Genomic DNA, 14,150 nt, shown 5'->3' on the forward strand with positions numbered 1-14,150 from the left:
CCATTCTCCTCATCACCTACAAAAGCCTGATGCTAATCACCTTTGGTCAGTACTAAGCAAGTACAGAACTGCAAAATCTGTGATAAATGCAACTACCATGATGCTGTCAAGTTTTTCAGAACTTGAAAACTAAGTTGCCATACTCAGGAGTTCAGCGATATGCAACACAAGTTCAAGAGGAGATAACAGGGCACCAAGTTACTCTATCCAGTTAAGAAACTTCCTTTTGAGCCCTTTATTTCCTTCTTGGAAAGCAAATACCATGATAATTTTGCTTTGTAACTACTACTCATGAATTACTGCCACTTTTAAGCACTGACACAGCTTCACTCTAATGCACCATTTACCTCTTCAATGTCCTGATCATTGAATTTGTAGTTGAGGGCTTCTTTGATGGACACTTCCTTCTTGTTTATTTCATCTAGTGTGGGTAGCTGCATCCCAGCAGAGAACATCTAAACACAAGACAGAGTTACTTTCCACTTAAAGCATGCTTGGTAGAAGGCTGCTAAGAAGAAACTGAAGTCTAGCAAACTTACTGCTTCCTTCCACTTCATAAATTCACTTTCAGTAAATTCCTGATTTGAGACAAACTCCAAGCGAAACACACGTGAATCATTGCCATGCCTGCAACAATAAAATGCAAAACATCCCCTTGTGATGGTGTAAACTGGTGACATTGGATCTGTATGTGTAATCTGATTAAAGAAGTCCAAAAGTAAACAACCACATGTCAACATAATCATAACACCCTGCATGAAATTTTGTGGGTATTTTATAATTTCCACTATGCACAAGGAGGAAGAAAACCCCAAATAAACCCAACCCAAACATTCTAGCATTAAGTAGCATGACGAGGCTCAGTCTACTTTTCAGTTCTTGCCTCCAAATCCCACACAGACCATTATTTGCTATGAAAAGGACACTGATTTATGAACTAAAGAGGATTCCTTTAGTATCTCACCGCAGCTGTAGGCCTTTGTTTGTCCGTGTGCCACCAAGCTGGTAAACCTTTGCAGTCTCTACTACACCAGTTATTTCAGCAACCTGTATCACAGAGTAAAATATATAAGAAGGATGCAAGAGAGGTTTAGGGTTTTTTTTTCATGTTCCTGGAATGTATCTGGCATATTCAAGCCTTTTCACTAGAAATAAAAAACCTTAATCTAGTTAACAATTCTAATCAGATCAAGGAAAGCAAGATTCTTCAGGTACTGAATGAGTTGCTTCATACATAATTTTTGAGTTAATAAATTATACCATCTGAATACCTGATGCAGTTTTTGTATCTTCTCAGCTCTGCCTTCCTGCCCAAATAATGTACACTCTGCAACCCTTCCTATTTCCTTCTCAAATAATGTTGGTTTGGGTTAACATAGGTTTCAAATGAAATACACTACTGCTGCTCAGATACTAAACACAACCCTTCTGGGGGCCTTTTTAAGGCTTTAGAGACTATTATTGTATCCTATGATTACAGCAATGAAACAGAAAAACAAAACTGTGTTCTCAATGCAGTCTCTTCTGAAGGCACAGGGGTGTACTAGAAACTTTGTACAAGAGTCAAGACCACACAATATCTTGAGAACAGTCCTAGAAATAAGGAATGAATCTTATTCGTCCTTATTTAATTTAAGCAGAGTCTGGAACTCTAGTTTGCAATACAAATGATAAGACAGCATGAACCAAAACTGGAAGATCAGGCTTTTTTAGTGCTCTCTCTCACTAAATTTATCTCCTCCCCTAGGTGGTCACACAGATTTATTTATTCTTAAACCAGTCTCCTCCACCTGTATGGCAGCAATTACATTTTCTGGTTATAAGCAATCTCTTTTTATCAGTCAAACAGTCACTGGTACCTGAGACCTGATAAGCTATAAATATTTTGTTCCAGCACACAAAAAGAACTAAATGCCTCTGAGCTGAACTCACCCGGTAAACAGGTTTGCTGTTGTGATTGCCGATGCCGATGCGGACGAAGCAGCCGGTGACCGTCTTGGCAAAGAAGGGCATGTGACACCAGCGCTCCAGCTTGTGCCGCGACAGCCGTACCCGGTTCAGCTCTTCAGGCAAGGACACTGGCTGGGACTTGGGAGGAATTTCTTCTTTCCTGATTTGGGAAAGGTGAGAGGGATTAAGAAATGTAGAGGCATAATCAAAAACCAGAAAGAGGGTCCTGAGTAAGGGGCAGCATGAGCAGCTTACTTAATTTAAATTACCAGTAAAAGGAATGATGCATCATCATGCACTAGTTGACTGCAGATGTGTGAATTTAGCATTGATGAGAAAGGCTTAATGTGAAATCCTACTTATTAAACATTGCCCCTGCTACCAGAAAGCAGAAGGACACACACCAAGGCAGTTATAGACTAAGGCTTTAAGATAAGCCAGCACATGTATCTGCTCAGGTATATGCCAGTTCTGCAGCTGCTGAACTGCAGGACTAAACAAATCAGTACACAACAGTGTAATTTGGGCTAAACCTGACAGCAGGGAACTGAAGTTGCAAACCCATCCAAGGTAAAAAAGTCCCATGAACCATGATACAGTGCCAAGGACTCAAATCGGACCAATGCAATTGTGCCCAGAGGCAAAAACACTTTAGACACACTGAACTGCCCCAAAGAATCCTCTAAAACAGCGAGTGTCTACCTAAAGTAGATCTCTATTTTTGAACATACTTACAAGTAATCATAGCCCAGTGTTTACTACTTACTCTTCCTCTTCATCAGAGGATGACGATCTGGATGAGCGATCACTTTTCTCACTAGACTTATCATCCTCCTCCTCTTCTTCATCATCAGAGTATACTTCACTAGTTTTTAATGGCTGTTTTTTTGCAAGCAATTCAGCTGGGTGAAGGACAAAGAATGAGGAAAAACTATAAATATTTTATAAAATGCTTCCCTATAAGAGCTGAATCTTAATTGCTTTAAAAAAATCCAAGAGGCAGACAGGTATTAATTTTACACTAGATACAGGTGGCACATGTTCAAATCCATTAGTAAGCTGTGCACTTCATTGACTTCTCTCTTTGCATATATATGAAGTATTTAAAATCATTCTAAACCTCAGTTGTATCTAATTTCTGTCTCCCAGCTTGACTGCACATAGTAAGTCAAGATGGTTGTAACAACTGGATATACAAGAAAAAAACTATTACGATCAGAAATCTCATTGTTATTTTATAATGAAAAATAAAAAAAAACCCTCATGTTTGGAGAGGATCACAATAAAATCCAGTAGAGTAAAAAAATGGTTGTGTCAAAAGTCAGTGGCAAGATGGACAAGATGATGTGCCAGTGACAAAACAAGCAAATGTAGACAGGGTATCACAAGTACAACAGGGAGGAATGTTAATGATTCAGAGATTAAAAACCTGAATCCGAGTGACCAATTCAGACACATTAATTAAACCTAAGAGCCATTCTGCGATTAAAGTTCTGTTTTTAGGCCACACCAAGGAGGGGTAGGGGTGAGGAATACTCCATCAGTGGTAAATTGCCAAATATCACCCTAGGTGGTCATGTTGGGCAAAGACCAAGGAAAGCACAAACATGGAATTCATTCACTCCAAGGTGTAGGACTGTCGCATTAATTTGAAACAGGAAGTAGTGCTTTCAGAAAGCTGCAACAATGCCTCAAAAACTGTAGCAACATCCTTTCATACCTGTTCTGTTCTTCCTTTTCTCTCTTTCTGCTTTTAGCTCCTCCATTGCCTGAGATTTCTTGTCTAGCTTTTCATCCCGCTTTGATCTCCGCTCTTTGTTATGTGACATGACCTAAAAACATGTACAGAAAATCCCTCAACACCATAAATCCATAAGTTCAAAAGCATCAAAACAAAGATTTGTTTGCATACTTTGAAATTTTATCAAATAGAAATTACTAACTTACTCCTTTCTGAAAACAGTTTTTTTCAGTTCATTTTTTATGGAAGCTAGAGAGGGAAATCAATCTGGAGCATATTTCTTTATTCTGCTTCATATCAAAAATAATTAACATATTTATAGTTCAACATTTCTGCCACCAAGTCTTAGTCTCAAAATTCTTCCTTTGAGTTAAAAAAGGACTAGAGAAATAAAACAGAAGTAATTCAGCAAATAACATGTAATGAGGAAAAACTGGATGAATAGTCTTCTCATTTGCTGCTTCTGCAAGGCCAAATCAAAGAACTAATTTTCATTTAGTAGCAAAGAAAAAAGTTATGTTAAAAAATACTTAATGCAGCAAAAGTTGCCTGTAAAATCTGCAAGATGGATCTGAATCTTAAATGTTTACAGTCCTCCTGTTTTTCCATTTCTAACAGGTCTATCTCTTTATAGAAAGCAGGCTCTAAAATAAGCATAAAAGATAGTCATTTCAGCTAAGTTGAAGTAATTTCTGCAAGGCACTGTAAAAGAACTCTAAATAAGATCATTTTACACATGCATATATGTATTTGCATGTACACTTTGTGTAATAAATGGACTATTAAAGTATACACACATGTACATATACGGAGTTGAGGGAGTGGGGAAATGTGATTCATTCCACTCAAAATGGGAAAACTCTCACCCAATTTGATTTTAGGTGTTAAACATCTGTTTCACTAGAAAATAACACAATGAATTGTAAGCTGAAGATGCCCTCTTCCACTGAACAAAACAACGGGCAACAAAAAGTGTAAACAACCAACTGGTTCTTAGATGGCTGAAGTTAGGCAAGATGAATCTCATCCTGCTCTGGGAGCCTACCTGCCCTGACTCTATGTAATGGCAGGACCTGCACTGTTTGAAACCACAGTTCAGTTACAGAGGCCTGGCCTCAAAAACTAGTGTTGTCCTCTTTTTACTGGAGGTAGAAAAACGATAGAACTATTTCTGCTCCTTCTGGCATTCAAGGTTTTCCTTGACATCCCTGCCAGAGGAAACTAAGCATCTTTGCCACTGTATGTATGTGCACACAGAATAATTAGTACAATAGCTCAGCAGTTCTTGGTCTGCTCTCTCAAACTTTTCAAGATGAGCATGTATGGAAAGTTTCAGACTGAACTACAGAAGTTCAGCTAAAGAAGTTTGATAAAAGGTTGCTTTCCTTTTCTCATGTGGAAGGGGTATCATAGCAAATGCAGACATAGTTGCAACTTTGTATTTTTCATTAAAGTAGTATCAGTGCACCCCTCAATAGGCCAAAGATGTTAATTTCCTTAAATGAACTGGAAAAACTGAAGATGCCTTGAGCATCAGAACTAAATTCTGATCTGCTTGCTACACTGTTTGACATTAAGGGAAAACATCAAGGGTAGAGAGGCCATATCTCCTTTTGCCAAGGGAAAAGGGCTTATTACCAAGAACAGTTTCATTTCCTACCTGGGATTCCTGGATCTGTGTGAGTTTTTTCTTCTCCTGCTCTTCCTCTTGCTTTTTCTTTTTCTCTTTCTTTTCTTTCTTTTTTGCTGTTTTTAGTTTTTTCTTGATTTCAAATCTAGTAGAAGTTATTGGAACAAAAAGAAAGTATGAAAGAATGCTCTCCTGAGAGAGCAAAGGATTGCTCAGACGCTATCGCAATTGCTGTTAGGCTGCAAGTAACACTTCAACTGCTTGTTGCTTGTCCCTTTTACATTATCCTGTCCCCTACTCCCATCCTCTCCCTTCCCCAAGAAAATACAGTGAAGAAAAGCTGATCACACCAAGTGCAGTCCTACCGAGAACTAACCTAAAGGGTTGATGAGACCATATAGAAATTACTATTCCACAGAAATATGCCCTTACTCCATCTTCCTCTTTGCCAGTGCAGCGACCAATGCATGCTGCCTCCAACTCTAAAATCATATGGCTATTTCACATAATTTGAACCTAAACAGCTAAAGATTTTTTTTCTTTAAAGCCACTATCATGCTAAATTTTTCATGCTTAAACTTCACCTTTCTACTGGCACTGATCTGTATGACTGCAACATTTCAAGTCTTCCTTCAGCAGCTGAATTCTCATTAGACTCTGTTTCTGCAGAAAAATTTAGGCACTTCATGAAATATATCACCCTGATGTCTTATTTTTAGCCACTGAAGTCAGAAGAGTAGTAATTTCAATGGAACAGACCCAAGACCGAGATTCCACTGCACCCTGGACTGGTCATTGCTTTAGTGAAGTGTGCATATGGACACACACAGAAAAAAAATATCTTCCAAAAACTGAAATTAAAAATGTGCTAGCCAAATGCACATTACACAGTCCATTCTTCTTCAGTCCTTTACACCTGGATTTTGTAGACAACAAACTGAAGTGTCAAATGAGCTCATTGCCCTTTATGCCTTTAACATGAAGCATGACACACAAGGCACAGGCATTATATCAGATGCAATGTCTGCTATAATCCAAATGAACTCACAGCATGATGTGCATACAAAGAGCTTTTGAAAGATTCAACTTATCATAAATGACTACCCCACCACCCCCTTAGTTCTAACTGCCAAGACTTTACACAGACAGCACAAATTCATTTAAGATTAAATCAGTAACTCAAGCTTTGACTATTTAGCTTGTTTGTATCAAGTATTCTCCAGCATTCATTCTAAAACAGAGACATTCAGTTACCATGAAATAGAGAGTAAAATTTGAAAGATATGATGTCCTACATAATCTAAAACCAAACTTACAATCATTTTGATCCCTTTGAGGAGAGCAGCAGACCACATAAAATTATGAATGTGGTGTTAAAATCAAGGCAGGCAGGCAGTGCTCTAGCTATGGCTTGGACAAACACAGTTTGGCAGTCGCTTGTATTGACATGATTTACTCAACAGATGTCAGTCCTCTAGGGAAATTGCTCAGCAAGTGAGAAAAGAGAAGGCACTAAAGAAGAAAGAAACTCAAGAAACCTTGTCCCATACGTGCCAAATACTTTCAATTAAGACACATAGGAAATAAAATACCTTTACTATAAAGAAGCTGCCTGGACAGTGTAACAGCTACAGACAAACAACAAAACTACAGTACATAAGGTAGAAATCCACAAAAGATTCCATGAAAAGAACATATCCAACACCACTCCTCATTATTTCAGTATCTCTACCTTCTATTAGGGCCCAAAGCAGTTTCACACCCATATACAGGCAACCCTTACACTGATCTGTGCTTCACCACGGTTTTCTGAAAAATTGCAGAAACTTATGTACACCTTATGCTTTGTTTGCCTTTTTCCAAAGCATCAGCACATGACAGTTAATACAAAAAATATTAAGAAAAAGCAGGCCTTCTGACTGTCTGGCATCTAACCTATGGGGCAGTAACATAACTGCAAGGGTAGCTGATAGAATCGTGCATATTCAACAGCTGAGAAACTTTTAGATACTGTCACCCACAAGAAAATGCAGAACTCCCGCTGTGTGCTTCTTGACTACTACAGGGACAGTTTAGTTACAAAAAATATACAATCAAGCTTAACTCACTTAACAGTGCTGAATGCTTGGACTTTAAACGAGAGAGCAGTCAGCATACTCCCTATGCAGCCTTTAAGAATTTGCTACCAAATATCAACAGATATAAAATTCACCTTCTCTTTAGCACTTCTCTCTTCTCTATCCGGTTAAACAGTTCCTGCTCTCTCTCCTTTTCCGTCATTTGTTCCAGTCGAGCTCGATCTTCCTCATCACCCATCAGGTCTTCTCCATAGCCATCATGGAATTCCTCATCTTCAGATGAAGAATCTGAATCTGAGCTAGATGAGGAGCTGTTGCTTTCTGAGTCAGAGACTTCTCCTAAATCAAAAATATAAGGTAGTGAGATTCAGCTGGGGCAAAGCCCAACCACTTCATTATAGTGTATTAGCAAGGGATAACATGAATTCATTTTATACTTATCTTCCACTATACCAAAAACATACATATAATGAAATTTAAGGCCAGCTTGAAATTACCATAATATATGTATGCTAAAAAAATTATAAAATGAGTGGTACCACATTTGAATACAAACTGGGTTATAATTAAAATTTCTTAGTATAACAAACAAATTTAAAAGGCCTTTTAATAATGTGTTGCAGTCTTAAAGTTAGACTTCTATGCCTATATGCTTATGTCCCTGACAAGCTGCTTATACAGCTGTGAATTTGTGAGCACACACCTCAAACACCATGATCTACCACCACAGAATTGCACATTAACCACCTCATTATAGCAACCTGAAGGACCAAAATTAGTCATGTGAAGACTGCAACACTCCGAATTGCTACACCAGGAGATAAAGTTGAAAGCAATATCCTCAGGGCTGGCAATGCCCTGACACTATCCCAGCTAGACAGGGGTTTAGGGAACAGCCAACTTCCCTATAGTATTGGGTAATACCATCTTTAAACTTGATCCAAGTCCAGGTGCTTTGATTATCTCACCTAATTGACTAAACTATACTGAATTACGAAAGCAGGCCACTAGGATTCCTTCTTTCACTTCCATTCTGGCATTAGTATTTCTGGAAATTTCCAGGTTTGCAAGCTCACACTGTGCAAACCCATGATTTGTAAGCACTGGTATATACAGGTGCAATCACCCCATGCCTTTGTCTGTATCTGCTATGCTTGATACACTTAAAAGTGCAGGCTCCTTCATATACTTTTTTAAACTTCCTTTTTTAGTACCAACGGAAATTGCAAGTAAGCACCTGCAAACCTTCATGGACATGATGAAAACAGAAGACAGGAAGTTTGCCCAGCATCGAAATGTATTCAATAGTCATGTAAAAATTCTGGCAAAGTTATAGAATTATTTTTCTTCTTCTGTGTCAGTATAAATATGCAAGAATTCCAATTCAGAGCAAATGCATAAAAGATAAGCTCCTATTTGCACCACAAATACTACGTACCTTTCCCTTTGTTATCACAAGAAGTTTGGGATGGGAAAATATGTCAATGAGAATCAAAAATGCTACCCATGTGGGTAGATAGGACATGCTAGAAGGAAGCAAGGAATTTTCCAGGAGAAAGTCAAGCAATGAAATGTCATTCATTCTTCAGCTGAAATAGCATTTAGTTTGCAGTTGTAATGGAATGCTCATAGCAATGCTACACTGAATTACTTTAAGCCACAGTAAAAGTTACCCTGACTGTAAGTTACACAACTAAAAATCTTTAAAGAGGGTCTTCAACATCACCATGCAAGATTTCTCTTCAGGGTGCACAACAGCTAAGTTCACTTGGAATCACTCTAAATAAGTGCACATGTATTATCTTACCCTCTTCAGGTGCCGAGCTCTCAGCTGAGCTGTCTTTATCAGAGCTGCCAGAAGAGGCAGCTTTGTTCATCTGTCTCTTCATGGCTCCTTTCTTCTCTGCCTTACCCGCTTTTCCCTTTTTTTTGTTTTTAGAACCTCCAACAGTCCACTGCAAGGAAGGAACCAAGAAAGGGATCGTGAGACACAAATACCACTCTCTTCTCCCTTCTCTAGAACACTGGAGTAAAACCAGCTGAGAAATAGCCCAATACCTGACAGCAAAAAAAATCATACAAGTGTAAAGAAGAGGAAAAAAAAAGAGAAGCCAACAGGAAACTTATCACATAAATGAGAGCCTTTTACAAGGTTTTTGGGAGTAGAGTGTTTTGTGGTTTGTTGAAGTTTTTTCTTTGAAAAAAACCCAAGTTTTAACAGTTGGTAGGTAACTGCTTTTAAAAGATAATGAACACTTCAAAGTTGTCAATATCTATCTGCCAAGCAAGGAGGTATTGAAAATATTTCCCCAAGGAAACAATTTTTAAAAATGTGTCCAATGTGTTTGTAAAGATTAGCTTCAGTTTACTATTAAACAGAAGCAACTGATGTTTTTCCAGAACTAGTTTAACAAGGAGCAGATTTTACATTTCATAAAGGACAACAGTTATACATGACAGCCTTTTCAAAATCTTGGTTTCACCAAAAATACAGTGTCTGTATTTCTGTGCAACAAGCTAACAGTGCACTCATAGATGCAGGTGGTTGCACTACCCATTATGCACATGAAGTAGAATCAAATGAGAATCACAGAAGTTAGGCAAAAAAAAGAAAAAATACAGTATCAAGTTCTAATTTTAATTTTCTTTTAAAATCATATTTTCAATTAACTTAGACCACAGTTTCCAAGTTCAGGACTTGCACTACCAGACATACACCAGGCATACAGCAGTTTTAAATCCCAAAGTCCCAGAAGAACTAGTATTTACCTTACAGTGTGATTTCTTAATAGAATTTTTACATTGCTCCAACTACCTGAGTAAAGCCAGAAGGGAATAGAAGCAATAAAGACTGCCCATGTATTACTTAAAGGCATTACAGTATTTTGTACTTCACCACCTCTTTCTAGAAATTCTCCAGGCATGAGACCCTCAGGCTTTATATGTATACACACACACACACACAAATCCTCTTAATACCTGTATATTGTTCTCATCTTTCATGCACATCACCATCTGGTTGAATATGCAATCTTAAAAAAACAGTCATAATGCAAGTGAGCAAATACAACTGTGCATAACTGAGGTCTTGCACTGAAAACTAAGTGAAAAAAAAACATCTTAGACTTGACCTCAAACACATATAAACTTCAGGCTTCTTACCCAGTCACTCTGTCCTGGGGGATGAATCAAGTCTATCTTTGCAGATAGTCACCATTCCATCAAATTTAATAAATTGTTCTGCCTGCTACAACACCATCCTCAGAGAACCCTGGTGTTGAATTACTCTAGATGAAACTCAAGCAAGTAGTTATAAGCCACTACCTAATCTAACGATACCTGAACAAATACCTCGGAATTTCCCAGGTTTTGATTACTCTCACACCCAACCTTGTACTTTCCATATTACCAAATGCTTCATCAAGTACTTCAAGCACCATCAGAGTATTCAAGTCTCTGTCAAGGCAAAAGCTGGTTTTGTTTTTTCCTGAAGTAAAAGTACAGTGCTGAGCCTTGCAATTCATACTATTCAGGTACCCCAGTCTGTTATGGTCTGTAGGGCAGGTGAGAAGCTGCACAGAAAGCTTCTGACTTTATACCAGCCTGAGCTTGTACTGAAGTTTTTATTGGCTTCAGCATTAAAGTTTTACTTGTTCAATGTTACAATATTGCTGTGTGGCATTATTTCTGGGTACTACGCTCATATAAATCAGTAAAGAACAAGCCTGGATTTTGTCTAAATCTAGTCAAATCTCAGCATTAGGGAATCATCTCCCAGGTGAACAAAAAAGTGTATTTTTGCTTTTTGCTCAAACACTCACCTACCACCAGCATACCAGTGAAGACACAACAGCAAGAAAAGTGAAACTCAGTGTTTAGCAGTGATGCAGAGGCGCCTCCCTCCCAGAGCTCTGCCATTTCTTTTCAGTGTTCTAATGCTGAATTATACCTCATGTCAGCATGCTGGTGTTACAATATTGCTGTATGGCATTATTTCTGGGTACTACGCTCCTATAAAATCAGTAAAGAACAAGCCTGGATTTTGTCTAAATCTACTCAAATCTCAGCATTAGGGAATCATCTCCCAGGTGAACAAAAAAGTGTATTTTTGCTTTTTGCTCAAACACTCACCTACCACCAGCATACCAGTGAAGACACAACAGCAAGAAAAGTGAAACTCAGTGTTTAGCAGTGATGCAGAGGCGCCTCCCTCCCAGAGCTCTGCCATTTCTTTTCAGTGTTCTAATGCTGAATTATACCTCATGTCAGCATGCTGCACAGCAAGGAAGCAGCACACAGAAAGCCACAGTAGACAGCACAGTTATATCAAGACCTTGAGAGGTCATGCTGAGATGAAAGAAGCTAAGATCAGATAAAAACCAGCAGGACTCCAGTGAATAAAATGTTTAATAGCTGTACATACATGTGTTACATATCACTGTTTTCAGCTTTTAACTCACTAGTAGAATTGTGGAGAAAACCTGTGACCAGGAAGATAGGACTCAAAGGAAACCTATATGACAAACACTTGGAAAAGAAAAAAAAAAAACAGAAAAAAAACCCAAACCAACAACAACAAAAAAACCCACAAAGAAATACCAAACAAAAAAATCCCCACCCAAACAACAAAAATCCCAAACTCACACAAACAAACAACAACGACAAAAAAACACCCAAAAAACCCCAAAGCAAAAACAAACAAAAAACCAACCACAAACAAGAAAACCACACCACCAAAACCAAAAACCACCCAAAGAAACCAACACAGGACAAGGTAATTAAAAAATCTGCTCTCTCATCTAGGAAAGTGTGCTTTGGTTTCTATTTCACCCTGGAGATAACACTTCATCTCACTTTTGTTCATTCAAGTGACCTCTAAGTCCATCCTCCAATTTCAGTACTGTCACAAAGCCAAATTCTTACCCAACTCAGTTGCTTCTAGGCTTATTCAGTTACCTCAATCTCTCATGAATGCCTGGTTATTCCCAGAACAACTACACGATAAGACAAGAGTTAGGACAAATCTTGGACCACTCAAAACAAGGACACAAGACTCCAAGGCTCACAAATTGCTCTGCATCTGGATGCTGCTGCAGTTGTCATTTGGACACTCAATGACCTATCTGCACTGCTCAGAGAGAGTGGCCAATACAAATTTCTTCTTGCAACAGAAGAGGACACAACAGCTTAGCTGGTCTAGGAGGGAGAGGAAAGGAAATACTGGAAAACCAAAGTCTTGAGTCTCTTCCTCATGCTCCAGCACACCAGCAGAAATCAAAAATGCAACATGTTCACATGCAACATCAAGTAAAAATGCACTTACTTATAGTAAGAAAGAAACATTTCTTTGCTCTTTTTCCCTTATTCCAAACAACAATCACTTTCCAAAATCTGTCCTCTACTGCAGTTTCTGCAGGTCCCCTCTTCCACGCTGCAGTCAGGCAGCCCCAGGCAATGCCTCTCACATGCCTCCCATAGCTGTCCAGCCTCCAGGGAACAGCCCCTCCATTCACCGCTGCCTCCTCGGCCACCATCTGGAACCCTCCATGGTTCCAGACACAGCAAGTTCATAAACCCGTGCACAAGTGTACTGCAACGTGGCTTTCTGCTCATTGTTTAGCACTAGCAAACAACAGAGCTTTATGGCTCTCTCACAAGAAGTAGCCAGAAGTGCCTTTTGAAATTTCCTCTTGCTGCCAAAGTTCACAGTGCTAATAGCTTGCATTTTCCTCCAGGAAACAGCTGGACATCATGATCCTAAAGGTCCTTGTCAATTTAAATAATTCTTTGATTCTTAGAAGCCCAAATTAAGCCACAGTAACCAGAATGGACTTAGGGGAAAAAGAAGCCCAACTCACCACATAAGAAATTACCTAGATTTATAAGTCAGCTTCTAAAAAAACAACTATACAAAGTGATTTAAGAAAATAATTTATAGCTCAGCAAACGTGGAACATATTTCCAGCAGGGAGATGAAATGAGATTGTGGAGAAGAAAAAAGAAAAAAACGCTATACCTGAAGTGAGCTTAGACTGCAGAATTGTTTTACAGCTCAGGTAGTTACTGTTTCCTTCTATTCAATAGTTCTGTTTCCTTCTACACAGTACTTAAATGCATTGCACACTGAGATTTTAATTTGCAAATAGGTGTTCTCCCAGCTTTTTTTTAACCCCCAAGCCAGAGATGCACAAGCATGGCTGCCAGCCTCTCTTCCATATCCTTCCCTCCTGCCACACTCAATGACTTTATAAGCAAAATGCAAACTACAAGCCACAAGAGAAAAGCAAAATAGGTCCCTTACCAATGTGCTCCTTTCCAAGGCCAGATGAACTTCAGTTGTCCTGTTGTCATTGCATTTAAGTGCACCAAGCTAGGTAACATCAGCTCAGCTTACAAACTTTCATGCATTCATACAGGAAAAAATAAGTCCACCAGGCAAGCCATGAAACTACAGTTTCAGCCTCTCCGAACTCAACAGCACAAAGCACAGATATGAAAATAAGGCAGTAATTACTGTCTTCAGGCTTTCTCAAAGCTTGGAAAACTCTACAGACAGTACTCCAAGAGCTTCAAGGAGGAAAATGCTCTCTATCATTACTTTTAAAACAAAATAGTAAATAAAAAGCCCCTGTTATTTATCCTGGCTTTCAGGATCTACATCTGTCATTTGAACTCCTCAAACACTTTCATGATGACAACAGCCTAGCAATCAGAAAATTTCAATAACTATTTTAGACACAGAGAGGAAACT

General features: G+C 38.7%; 1 protein-coding gene across 1 annotated transcript in view; it reads right to left on the minus strand.

The window, feature by feature from the left end:
• The window catches only part of RTF1 (RTF1 homolog, Paf1/RNA polymerase II complex component), a 29,507-nt gene that overhangs the window by 8,649 nt on the left and 6,708 nt on the right, over positions 1–14,150 (minus strand). Inside the window, exons 3-11 of the mRNA XM_039704756.1 lie at positions 9,207–9,354; positions 7,534–7,738; positions 5,352–5,466; positions 3,671–3,782; positions 2,717–2,852; positions 1,933–2,110; positions 965–1,047; positions 540–627; positions 348–455 (exon numbers count right to left, since the gene is read on the minus strand). Of these exons, the coding sequence (XP_039560690.1) occupies positions 348–455; positions 540–627; positions 965–1,047; positions 1,933–2,110; positions 2,717–2,852; positions 3,671–3,782; positions 5,352–5,466; positions 7,534–7,738; positions 9,207–9,354 (1,173 nt within the window). The remainder of the gene's footprint in view (positions 1–347; positions 456–539; positions 628–964; positions 1,048–1,932; positions 2,111–2,716; positions 2,853–3,670; positions 3,783–5,351; positions 5,467–7,533; positions 7,739–9,206; positions 9,355–14,150) is intronic.

The sequence above is a fragment of the Passer montanus genome, unplaced genomic scaffold (genome assembly GCF_014805655.1).
Source record: "Passer montanus isolate IOZ18808 unplaced genomic scaffold, ASM1480565v1 scaffold18, whole genome shotgun sequence".
NCBI classification, from domain to species: domain Eukaryota; kingdom Metazoa; phylum Chordata; class Aves; order Passeriformes; family Passeridae; genus Passer; species Passer montanus.